At 45.2% G+C, this 12,513-nt stretch overlaps 2 protein-coding genes across 2 annotated transcripts in view; one reads left to right on the top strand and one right to left on the bottom strand.

Annotated features, from left to right (window-relative positions):
- ADAM9 (ADAM metallopeptidase domain 9) overlaps window positions 1-6,602 on the bottom strand; it is a 73,610-nt gene extending 67,008 nt beyond the window's left edge. Inside the window, exon 1 of the mRNA XM_080928990.1 lies at window positions 6,419-6,602. Coding sequence (XP_080785116.1) covers window positions 6,419-6,515 — 97 coding nt within the window. The 5' untranslated portion in view covers window positions 6,516-6,602. The remainder of the gene's footprint in view (window positions 1-6,418) is intronic.
- Window positions 6,603-7,036: 434 nt separating this feature from the next.
- Window positions 7,037-12,271, top strand: TM2D2 (TM2 domain containing 2). The gene is made up of 4 exons (XM_080928762.1): window positions 7,037-7,338; window positions 7,773-7,860; window positions 9,367-9,482; window positions 11,579-12,271. Exons 1-4 carry the CDS (start codon window positions 7,115-7,117, stop codon window positions 11,790-11,792), a joined length of 642 nt encoding a protein of 213 aa, XP_080784888.1. The 5' UTR covers window positions 7,037-7,114; the 3' UTR covers window positions 11,793-12,271.
- The last annotated feature ends 242 nt before the right edge of the window (window positions 12,272-12,513 follow it).

Here is a 12,513-nt window from a genome sequence, read left to right as displayed (position 1 = left end):
AGAAAACATTGGAAACACAACTGACTAGGCAGAAAGACCAGTAATCCTAAATCAGCTGAGGCTTGAGGCTACTGCTTCACCTGACATAGGTCTTTCAGTGACTTCCAGTCTTCTCAAATTCCTAAAACACAGGTTTAAACGGACTCTTAAAAGCCTCTGCGGCGGCAGCAACCCAGTCCACTTCGAGAGCAGTCACTCTGGGATTTTGGCAAGATGAACGCAATGCCACTGATAAGCAATAAGTCCTGCGTGATCAAAAGTAAGCCAAATCCCAGAAAATATGACCATCAGCTGGGGGAACAGGAAGGTGGGGTGGATCTGGGAGGAGTTGGGAGGAGAATATGATCAAAATACATTGTATGGAATTTTCAAATAAAACTCTTTAAGGCACACTAGCCTGAAGCCAGGCGTGGTAAGACAAGCCTATAACCCTAGCACTCTGGGTACAGTGAAGGCACAAGGTCAAGGTCAGCCTCAGCCAGGAAGGAATAGCCTGAGCTAGATGCCCTATCAAAAGAAGAAACATTTTTCTCCAACTTCCTGTTGTGACTCATTATTTCAAAGAAGTTTAAGTAACTCACTATGGACAAGAACATATATGCTGACAAGCCTCTGTTACAGGAGAGAGGCTAAGCCTCAGGCAAGGAAGTTAAAATATTTTCATTACAATTCTGAAGTGAACTCAGAGAGGGAAAAAACGGGACACTTCAATAGGACAAAATTTAAGCTTCTAATGGGGAGTCAGATATTTCAAGAGCTCTCTGGCTAAAACAGGTCATGTGACTGTATACGGTCCTGACCTACCAAATGTTCTGTCTTCTAGGGAATCTTTTACCTGGATGGCTTAGGGGATAATAAAAGCTAGATACAAGAATAGAAGGTAGGCATAGTGGTGCACACCTTTAGTCCCAGCACTGGGAGGCAGAGGCAGGCAGAGTTCTGGGAGTTCAAGGCCAGCCTGGTCTACACAGAGTTCTAGGACAGTCAGGGCTCCCTGGTTTTTGTTTGGTTTGGTTGTTTTTCTTTTAAGGTGTTCACTGGTTTCTATTTTTAAAGATTTTTTTTGTTGTTCTTATTTTATAGTTTGGTAAAACAAATGTCATAATCAACTGTGTGTGTGTGTGTGTGTGTGTGTGTGTGTGTGGTTTTTTTTTTTAAGGTTTCAAAATTAAAGTACCCTGACAGAACCTCTGTGTAGGACTTGTTACTCTGACACTAACTTCTATCAAAGACAGGGGATCCACCTTCTGCATCAAACCTATGCACAAAAAGTCACATACAAAGATTCTGAAAGTTATTTAAAAATAATACATACTAACTACACGGGAAACCTCTTTTTTTTTTCAGAATTCCCATCTTATCTCTGGTTTCTTTTTTATCTCCTGTTCATACCCTGCATGAATTTTTCTCTAATTCATGCTTCCTGTGGAGACCAAAACATTTCTCTCATTTTACTGTAAAGGAAATGCATTTAACCTTCATAACACTGGCACTGTGGCTGGAAAATTCTTGGTTGTGGGTCATCCTGTCCATTCTGTGGGGTGCACTCTAGCACCCCTGGCCTCTACTCTCCCGAGCCCAGCTAGTTCTGACAGAATGGTCCAAATGCCTGCCAGTGCAGTATGCAGTATGGCCTCCAATGAAAAACCAACCCTCCCGAGTTTTTCATTGTTTTGTTTTTGGTTTTTTAAGGGTGGAGAGGTGGACCTGGGAGGACTGGGAAGTGAGTGTCATATGATGTGAAAGTCCCAACAATATCAATAAAAATATTATGTTGGGGGGAAAAAAAAACACTGGGAATGTCAGGTGTGGTGGTTTAAGCTTTTAACCCCAGAACTCGGAGGAAGAAAGAGATGAAATCTGTGAGTTTGAAGCCAGCCTGATCTATACAGCAAGTTTCAGAACAGCCAGGGGGACTGTGAAGTCTGAGACTGTCTCAAATGTTTTGATTTTTTTTTTTTTTTTAGTTAAAATTAAAACACCAGGAATGAATATCCACAATGAAAATGAAGATCTTAATAAACTGTGGGGCATACAAACCTTGATATTAGAATTTGAGAGAAAAAGTACACTGTTAAAAATAATGACACGAGGGAACACGAATTGAAGAAAACCCAAAGTTGAACCAGAAACTCACTCTGAGACTTAGTAAATAAATAAAAGACATTAGCAGTTCTCTACTCCACAGACACCTTGGGTCTTTTTATGCATTTCCAAGCAAGTCTGAGCAACTGGTAGAGAGAAAAGGCTTTGAAAGAATTCTACCTAATTACAAGACAAACAAACGGGAGTGCCAGGAGCTGTGAGCCTTTCTTCTTTCCTTCCTGCTTAGTGCGGAGACAAATAGCCACCTTCCCCAACTTTCTCAGTAGAAGATAAACCTCCACATTCAGGTTGAGTGAGATAATCCTTTGCCTCAAGTACTGAAGGGAAATGACAGTAATTAGACCCTAAGTGCTATTCCCAACCATGCATCTTCATCCCAGTCACAGGACCAATCCAAGTAAGCGTATTTCCCGCCTCTACCTCCTTCAAGCCCAAGGTTCTCTACAATTTCTGCTACTGTGTTGTATATTGTTACATGTCTTAAGACTTATGCATCTTTATGTACCTATCTTTAAAAACATTCATTCTGAGTTATATAGCACAGATCCTGTCTCCAAATAGGAAAACAAATGCTATTTTTGTCTCGAAGTACCCTATTGGGAAAAATGCCAACCATTTAGAAAATGTAATGCTCTTAAGAATTTAAGTTCCTCAGAAAGGAATTTAAAGTGCTAAGAGGGGGCTACTTCCTATGAGGAATTTGTAAGCACTTGATAAAAATGTACCCTCAGCCAATAGACACAGCCACAGCCACACACATACACAGAGAAAGACAGAGAGTGAGAGAGGAGAGAGAGAGGGGGAGGAAGGGAGGGAGGGAGGGAGGGAGGGAGGGAGGGAAGAAGAGAGAGAGAGAGAGAGAGAGAGAGAGAGAGAGAGAGAGAGAGACTTAAAGTGAACCTGCCTTTCTACGATCAACATCTTCCCCACAAATCTGCAGGGCCCTCAAATAATTTTATCAGTAACACCAAATTCCCCTCTCCAAACTAGGATTGGAGATTTTAGGTTAAGTGTAACTGTGACATGTCTGACTGTGCCATGCAGCATAATAGGGAGTGAGTGGGCTTTGCCTGCTGGGGTTCTACCAAAAGGAAATGCAAGTCATGCTAATGTGAATAAACTATGAAAAATCTCATTCAAGGAACAATGTACCAAAGGGAAAAGAAAAACATTTACAAGTGGAGTTTGCCCTACAATATAACTTGTTTTGTAGTGGTTTTTTTTTTTTTTTTTTTTTTTTTACTTTTAAGTTTTTTTTTAACTTACTACTAAGTAAGTTAAAATAAGAGCAGCAAATCCAAACCTAACAGCTTAAAACTGACCACTAGCTCTCAGAGAACAGAGGCAGGCAGAGCTCCTGTGAGTTGGAAGCCAGCCAAGGGAATAAAAAGAAATCTTGTATCAAAAGAGAAAAGGAAGAAGGAAGAGGAGGAGGGAGGGGAAGAAGGAGGGAGGGGAGGAGAGAGGAGAAGAAGGAGGGAGGGGAGGAAGGAGGGATAGAAGGGAGGGAAGGAGAGAGGGGAAGAAGGAGGGAAGGGAGGAGGGAGGGGAAGGAGGGAGGGGAGGAGGGAGAACAGAGGCAGAGAGCAGTGTGGTGACTGAGTAAGTCATGCGAATTCCTCAGGCTGGCTCCCTTATTTATTCTTCAGTACCGTCAATTTGGAGGTTGCCATACAAAGTAACAAGTTTCATCTTGGCACCTTCATAAATGTGATTACAGTTTGTGCTCATCCTTTCCTGCCCTCCTTCCTCACTCTTAAGAGATGTATGGCAAGACAGGAAGTCAAGAGAGCAGGGAGACAGGTGAATCCAGGCGGGGTCGGGGGTGACATGAGGCTAGAGATGGTCAACATGCATTGTTTGAAATTCTCAAAACTTAAAAATACCACAATGTCCCACATATGATCCCCCTTGAGGATGACCAACTAAAACAGATCCCATCTCCCATCACAAAATGAAAATGATCTCTGAGCACACAAACAAGGCAGGGTGATACAGCCTTAGTTGGGTCCACTTCAGACCCTTCAAAGATGGCTGAGTAAGGAGAGCTTTTGCAGTGCCAGCAAGAGGCAATGACTCAGGGACTAGAATCCTTAAGGCGCTAGGGCATACAGTACTATGTTAACAAGGAAAAGGTATCATGAGGTTAACTTCATCCTTTGTTTAGGTCTCTCCTGATATATACCTCAAGTTACTGTTTATAAAATCATCTCGGACCTTCTATAGTAAACCATAATATTTAATAACATATAAATAAAATATAAACCAGACATAGTGGGGCATACCTTTAATCCCAGCACTCGGGAGGCAGAGGCAGGCCAGCCCGGTCTACATAGTAAATTTCAGGGCAGCCAGAGCTACATAGTAAGACCCTCTCTTGAAAAAAACAAAAGAACAGATTCGAAACCAAATTTGATAATATAAAATATAAAACTAGTTTTCAAAAGACCAGAAATTTTGTACCTATCAACTAGGGATGTTTTTATTTTCTACTTAGAAGTTTGGAAACCAAAATGCCTAAAAGCCATTTCCCCTTCTAACACAGATACAGTTTAAAATCCTACTCAAACAAGCTTAGCTTCCAACACGGATGTTCCAATTCATGTTTCCTGTAGTTCAAAACCTCAGCTGATTTTGGAAGATCACTCACTTCAGGAAAGTAGAGTTGACTCGAGGCACCGTTGCCAACACCTCAAAACCTGGCTCTGGCTCTCTTGACTCTCCTAGAGTCCAACCATTATTTTTTAACTGAAAATCTGATGGTCACACTCCTTAGAAATCTCCATTCCCCAAATCAGCCTACAGGGCGAATGTGAGTCCAGGCTTGGCGTAGGTCTCATCCGTGGTGCCAGTCTCCTGGCTTTCGCTTCCAGGATCATCTTTACACAAGCTACCTAAGCACACATTAACACTTTCACCCTTTCCTAACATGTGTTTTCTTTCATACCCACTTACTCTTGTGGGGGGAGGCAGACAATAGAGCTCCTTGTGTTTACAATGGACTCCTCCACTCAAAGTTGAAATTTTCTCACCCTTTAGCTCGGTTCAAAAATCACACTGTCAAAAAGAACCAAAAAAAAAAGAAAAAAGACAAACCAAAAACCTTCAACATTTCTCCTACATCTTCATCCACATGATGATCACCCTTTAGATCCTCCAAGAGCATCAGGAATGTGTTTACCTGGAGTCTGATGAACGCTGGACAGATTTCTGAATATGAATACTCATGGCTAAGTGAGCAGCTGGCCCACTGCAGCAGCAATTGAAGAACATACGGATATTCCATTCATTTTTATGCCCATGTGTAATAACAAATATACACATGCGCTAAAAATATAATCTGGTTTTTACTGGCAAGCACAAGAAGTTAGAGATTACCGTTTCGGGTCCTTTCATGGCCATAAGAATAACTAACTATAACAGCACAGAAAAGGTAATTTTATCAGAAGCGTTCCCCTTCAAAATTTGTCAGTATTTTGAACTCCAAGATCTCCACACAGGAGGAAGCTAACTTAATTTAAAAGGAGGAAGCCAAAGACAAGAAACTGTAATGAGTTTCCTGAAGGTCAGCGGTCCTGAACTCAGATCTACACTCATCATCACCTTTGAAAGCAACAATTTAGTAAAGCCTTCTATTGTCCATAGTTTTCCCGGCGCTAGTAGAGATAACTCAGCCATGCAAACACTAATTTAATACAAAGGATGAAATAAATAACTTATCTCCAGGGAAAAAAAAAAAACTAGTGTGTTGATGGTGTGTGCCCATTCAGTTTCAACATCTACAATATAAATACCTTACATATTTACTGGAAGTTTCACAATTCAAATATACTGACCGACAGTAATTTAATTCTTTCCGATAATCTCCTGGGTTAAACAGAGCAGAGATTCTTTGTCCGGATTTAGATAGATTGAACAACGGGCTCTAGAAATGCATTTTGTTTATTTTATTATTTTAAGTATCCTTACTACAAAAAAAAAAAAAAAAAAAAAAAAAAAACCGGCCCAGGGAAAACCCGCCCTCTACTCCATCGGGATCCCTGTGGACCTACTGATGAGTCGCCTAAGACTACGCCAAATCCCAAATCCTGATAGACTGAAGCAAAAGTTCCATCTCCCAGCCCAGGGCTGGTGACAGCCACTCCACCAGCAAGCACTAGCTGCAGCCTGGGAGCGGCGAGCGCACGGCCACAGTGCAGCCGGCCACCGGGCTCCGGGTGAGCGCTGACAGGGGCGCCGGAGCCTGGGGTCCGCCTCGCAGCCCGCACCACCGGGCACTCCCACAGCACCGTCCCCACCCCACGACACCCACCTGGCCGCCCGGCATCGAGGACTGGGCCCAGCAAGCCACACGCCAGCAGCCACCTCAGTGGCAGAGAGGCAAGGGGCGAGAGCGCGCGCGGCCCCATTGCGAGGGCTTCGGCAGGTCCCGCTCAACGCGCGGCCGCCGCCTCCGCCCCTTCGGTCATCCTTGCAACCCCGCGGGGGCCCCAGGGCTGGCGGGGCGCGCGCCCACGGCGAGCACGCGCGCGGCACTGACGCAGCCAGCGCCCTCCCCCTCCCCGCCCCTTTCTCCCACTCGCTCCCGCCGCGCGCGATCCCGCTGCCAGAGGCTGACGCAGGGAAAATCCAGCCCAGGGTCGAGTGGCCGACTCCAACGCCACCGCTCCAGCTCGCGCCGGTCTGTCCCGCCCCTCCGCCCGCGCAGCGGCTGCGGGAGAACGTAGGAGGGGCTGGAGGGCGGGGCTAAGGAAAGCTCCACCCTCTCCCTCCGCCTCACCGCGCCGCAGAGTTAAGGGTCTACCGGGAGGCGGAGCGATGCCAGACCACGCCCTTCCCCTGGCCGCTTCTGATTGGCTGCAGGGGCGGGCGGAGCGTCGAGCTGCGCACCGGTTGGCTGTGTAGCGGAGGTTTGCGTGCCAACGTAAAGAGGCCTGACAGCGGGGCTCCGGTCGGCCGTGGCGGCCTGGCTGTTTTTAGGCCAGGTCTCTAGGACCGGCCCGAGAAGATGGTGCTGGGCGGTTGCCCTGTGAGTTATCTTTTGCTGTGCGGCCAGGCGGCCTTGCTATTGGGGAACCTGCTGCTGCTGCACTGTGTCTCTCGGAGCCACTCGTTTAATGCTACGGCCGAACTGGAGCTCACACCCTCGGGCGCCGCTCACCTCGAGGGTCCCTCGGCCTCGAGCTGGGAATACAGCGACCCCCACTCTCCAGTCATCCTTTGCTCTTACCTGTAAGCTACTGGGTCGTGGGGGCGAACCTAGTGGGGATCGGGCCAGGGATAGGTGACTGTTGTGGGAACGGAAGGCGGCTTCCACCTGGGGGAGGTGATTCCGGGATTGGTGCCTCTCGATTGCCCTGCTGCAGAAAGCCCTGTGTGTTAGTGGTAGATACTGGGAAGGAGTAGTGTGGGCTGTAGAACCCCACCCTTTCTCCCACCTTGGTTACAGGATTAGTTCAAGGCCAACCAGCCAGCCAGGGTAATTTTTCTCAAATTTTAAAAAAATAAATAAGGGGCTGGAGATGTAGCTCGATGGTAGATAACACCTCTAGCGTATGCAGTTCCCAGTACAGACGGAGGGACAGGTACAGGTAAGGAAGATAGGATTGCGTGCGGCCACATAGCAATTGGCAAAAGGCATTGATGATGGTCTTACTGATTTGCAGACCCGACGAGTTTGTAGATTGTGATGCCCCAGTGGATCACGTTGGAAATGCAACTGCATCCCAGGAGCTTGGTTATGGTTGTCTCAAGGTGAGGTTTTTGTTTGTTGTACAGGCACCCTCATAGGAAGGGCATAAGTGCATACAAAGAAACATTCTTTAGAACTCCATCCCTATAACTGTTGCTGGAATCATTACCAAGGTTTTAATGGCTGAATAGTACATTTGCTTTCCTCAGGAACCAAGGCACCCCTGCAGAGACCAACCTATATTGGTTCCCTTTGGCTGTTGAACAGTATTTTCAAAGCAAGACTTTCCTTAAAAGAGCAACAACAACAAAAAAAAGGCCATGCACTTTGTAAAGCTGGTGCTGAATTGGGCCTTCTTGGTTACACAGGCACTTGGAGCAAGTTCCTCATACAGGTGATAAGCAGGTTCGCCGTGTCTGTAGGAAGTAGCTAGGCTCTGTATGTTAGGATCTTGTTTGAGAATAAAGCATTCCAGAAAAAGCATTTGGTAGCAGTGGCCTCTCAGCCTAGAGAGAAGCCTTTAGTACATCCTTAAAGTGAGTGCACCTAACTTGGTCTCACAAAACCCATTGAACTTTGGTTTGAGTTTTGTTGTGCTGGTCAGGTGTTTGTTTGTTTGAAAAGGTCTCATAGCCCAAGCTAGCCTTAAAGTCATCATCCCCTGCTTGAGCCTTCTAGTGTTAAGATACAGGTTTACATCACTGGGACCAGCTCATACTTAAGGAACTTGTGTACCACCTTTGCACTGTGGACCCAACACTGTGTTAGAACGCACGGTTGAGTTGTGAGGAAATGTTGTTTTGCTACCCCAGGCACAAAGGAATAAACGTTATAATACCACAACCAAAGGACAGCTCTTAACTATCTGTAGAGATGGCTTCAATACTCTGAAGTTTTGTTCTCTTGGTAATTGGTAAAAGTCTGACTAGCATTACATGGAGAGAACTTAGTTACGACTATTTTCATTCAAAGTTGAATGTATCCTGTCACAAGATTCAGGGACTGGTAGCACTCAGAAGTAGGCACCCATGTTCTCCAGTCTCACTCTGAGGAACACACAGGAAACGGTAGGAAAGCAATAATAAGACACAAGGGAGACTGTGGCTCTGCTGTCTCTGTTGGAAAAGGGTAAAACTCTGGTTCTAAACGTTTTTGCTAGAGCTAACTTTATACTAGGGGTAGATTATGCAAACCTATAACCATTCATGGCTCAAGTCTACCAGATGATAGTCTGAATTATTTTCTGATGTTATTCGTTTATAGTAAATATGCAACAGAGGTTTTGATACATGCTAACATGATAATTCCAAAACTGCCTGTTAATACAAGATACCAAGCCATTGTATACGTCTCTGCTGTTTGTTTCTGTTTTACTATATGTAGAAGAAGCCAGTCGAGAAGAAATGTTTACTTAAAGCCGTACACTTAGGGGGGACTGCTAAGTCACTTGAAGCATCTCTGAATTCCATGCATTTCACAACTTTACCCAATCCTGATAGAATTAGTACAGAACTGAAGCAGCTTCTATTAGTGAACATGATTATATGTTTGTGTCACTTTGTTCACAGTTTGGAGGTCAGGCCTACAGTGATGTGGAACACACTGCAGTCCAGTGCAGAGCCCTGGAGGGAATTGAGTGTGCCAGCCCCAGGACCTTCCTACGAGAAAATAAGCCTTGTATAAAGTAAGCATCGCTTTGTTCTTGTACTTGCATGTGGTGTGGTGCTGGGATTTGAACCCAATGTACATGCTAAGCAAAGGCTCTGATAATGAGCTACACTCCAGCTCAAACTAAGGATTACTTTGAAAAGGGTAAAGGGTGCTTGGCTAGAGGTACCAGCTGGTGTGACTTTTTCTTTGAAGTATTAAACACTGCATGTGCTTCCTCCTACGTGCAGCCCACTGACTGAGGGAGTGTTATTGAAGCAACTAGGAGAAGTTGTGGGTTCAGAGTCTTTCAGTCTACCCCTCATCCTCAGCTTGCAGGCACTGGGTCAAATGATGTAGCTTCAAAACTCCCAACCAGCAAGCATCCTGTGAAAGCAGACTTAGGATTTGTTGAACAATGTTTTGCAAAGAAATTCGAGGGTTCATCAGCTGAAATCACTGGATCCTAAAGAAATGGGGTGTAAATTCTACCAAAAGATGCAGAATCAACTTAGACTGCTGTTGAACGAGAAAGGGCCTTGGTGATGTGTAGTGATAACTCCAGCTGCAGCAAAGTGTTTTCACGTCTCAGCAGATAGAAGGGGCAGGCCCCTCTGCTGCTACCATCGTTTATGCAGCGACCCATCCAGTCCAGCTCTGTTGGGGTTTGTAACTCATTTAATACATGTGTATCTGTGAGTGTAGGCTGTGCATATTGACTGCAGATCCTGGAAACACCAACACAGGGTGTCTGTCATTGCTGGTAATCAAAACTGGCTCCTCCGCAAGATCATACCAACAGTGCTCTTAACCACCGAGCCATCTCACTAGGCCCCTTTTTATTCTTAAAAGTCCCTTTATATCTTAGCAAGTATGTTCTTGAGACCCTAGACCAGTGGTTCTCAACCTGTGGATCACAATCTCTCTGGGGGATGGAGTCACATATCAAATGTCTTGTATATTAGATATTTACATTATAATTCTTAACAGTAACAAAATTACAGTTATAAAGTAGCAACGAAAGTAATTTTATGGTTGTGGGGGGTCACCACAACATGAGGAACTATATTAATATGTCAGAAGATTAGGAAGTGTTGAGATTTGGTCTTTGCAATATATCATAATGCTAAATACTGGCCCCCAAGGCTTGGTTGCTCCCAGAAAATCCAAATGTGCAATGTGACCTTGCTTCTTAATTTAAGACTTGGTTAAATAAAGATGCCAACAGCCCCATAGGTAGGCAGAAGAGACACAGGCAGGGACTAAAAGAGAGAGAGAAGATGGAGAGAGAAGACATCATAGGGTAAGGATCTTGACATCGTAGCCATGAGGGCTGGCCAGTTGGAGCTATGAGCAGCACAGGAGAAACATAAATCATATTGTGTGGTTATTGGCAGGAAGTAGAATAGCATAGAGGGTGGATATCTACGCAGCTCTAGTGCTGCCTAAGGCTTATTATAAATAATAAAAGCTATGTGCCTTTTATCTGGAACAGAATGATCAAAGATGGAGTAGAACCCTCTAATTGAGAATATTTTCTACAACAGAAAGGTCTAGACCAACTAGAGATAGGGAAGTGCTTACAAGAGTCATTATATTATATTTAACTTTATTTGGCTTATGTTTCTGGCTGGGGAGAGATCTGCCCATCCCAAGACTAGAAAACTCTAGTGTTACCAAAGACCTAGTCAGGAGCATATTCTTAATATGCCAGTTAATGTTCTGAGCCATCTGGTGGTAGTTTGCCCCAGGGTCAAGTGTCAGGCCTCTGAGGTCCACACTTAAAGCTGCTGAAATTATTCAAGTAGCCAATCCTAAATTGCTTCTCTGTCCTGCCTTGGCTTTGCTGCAAATACCCCAGCAAAGCTGTGACTTGGACCTACCCTATACTCCCAGCAGGACAATAGCCACGTTTCCTCTCTAGGACCTGTGGATGCAGTAAGCTATTTGTTTGGCCTCTTTACCCCCCCCCCCCAGGCTTTTTTTCTCTCCGCCCCCCAGCCCCAGTAGCCACACCTGACTGAATGCATCCTGAGCCACTGTGAAGTGCGGCCTTTGCACCAGTGCTGCATTTGCTGCACTTACTAAGTTACATTCAGTTTCATGTGGCAGAAATCTCCCTCCTTTGCCCAGGTACACCGGACACTACTTCATAACCACGCTTCTCTACTCCTTCTTCCTGGGATGCTTCGGAGTTGACCGCTTCTGTCTGGGACACACTGGAACAGCCGTTGGGAAGCTGCTAACACTTGGAGGACTGGGGATCTGGTGGTTCGTCGATCTTATTTTGCTCATCACTGGGGGTTTGATGCCTAGTGACGGCAGCAACTGGTGCACTGTCTACTAAACACTGCTGCCGTCCTGTGCGGCAAGGAAAGCGGGTGTTTGGCTGCCAAGATAATTACTACAAGCTCTGGATCCTCCCCCGAACATCACTGTCCTCTTTAGGAGGAAGGACTGGCCAAGCTTTTCAACCCAAATCTTAACCTTGCAGACCAGAATGACAAGCAGTATTGTGGGAGCCCAGTCGTACCTTTCCTCTCACACAAAAGATCGAAGCTCAAAGATAGTGACTTCTATCCAGAGATCATTTTTAGTGATGTTTCTGTGTGGCTGGATCTTCAGTTCTTTGGAGTAGGGGGACCCAACAGGATAAACCAAGTGAGTGTTTATCCATTCACAGCCTTTTGTGACCTAGATTTTCATGCACAGATCAGAATCTGCGCCAGTGAGAAGTCTTCAGGCGATACAGAAATGACTGGATTTTCATACACACCAAAATTCTGACTCAGAATTTAAATTGCAGAATAAAGTTTTAAAACCTTAGCCTGCTGTGTGAGTATTTGCAGTAGAAAATGAAACTCAAAAATTGTTTTTGCTGAAGGGTAAGCATTTAAAATGAAAGTTATGGCTTGGATATGAGATCCTCCTCCCCCACTCCCACAGTCTCGGGCATTGGGCGCTTGATTACAGCTGACAGGCTTGTACAGAGTGAAGACTGATGTGCTCAGTGTACAGTGGTGCTGTTACTGGGAGGTGATAAAGAGTAGAAGGCGGGCCTGGGGTGT

Source organism: Micromys minutus, assembly GCF_963924665.1.
Source record: "Micromys minutus genome assembly, chromosome: 14".
Lineage (NCBI taxonomy): Eukaryota > Metazoa > Chordata > Mammalia > Rodentia > Muridae > Micromys > Micromys minutus.
This window is presented reverse-complemented; position numbering and strand designations above follow the sequence as displayed.

Excerpts from the sequence above, each read along its gene's own strand:
- TM2D2 (XM_080928762.1), top strand. The coding sequence starts at position 7,115 with ATGGTGCTGGGCGGTTGCCCTGTGAGTTATCTTTTGCTGTGCGGCCAG. Across the intron at positions 7,339-7,772 it reads GTCATCCTTTGCTCTTACCT|ACCCGACGAGTTTGTAGATT; the intron begins GTAAGCTACTGG and ends ACTGATTTGCAG. Across the intron at positions 7,861-9,366 it reads TTGGTTATGGTTGTCTCAAG|TTTGGAGGTCAGGCCTACAG; the intron begins GTGAGGTTTTTG and ends CTTTGTTCACAG.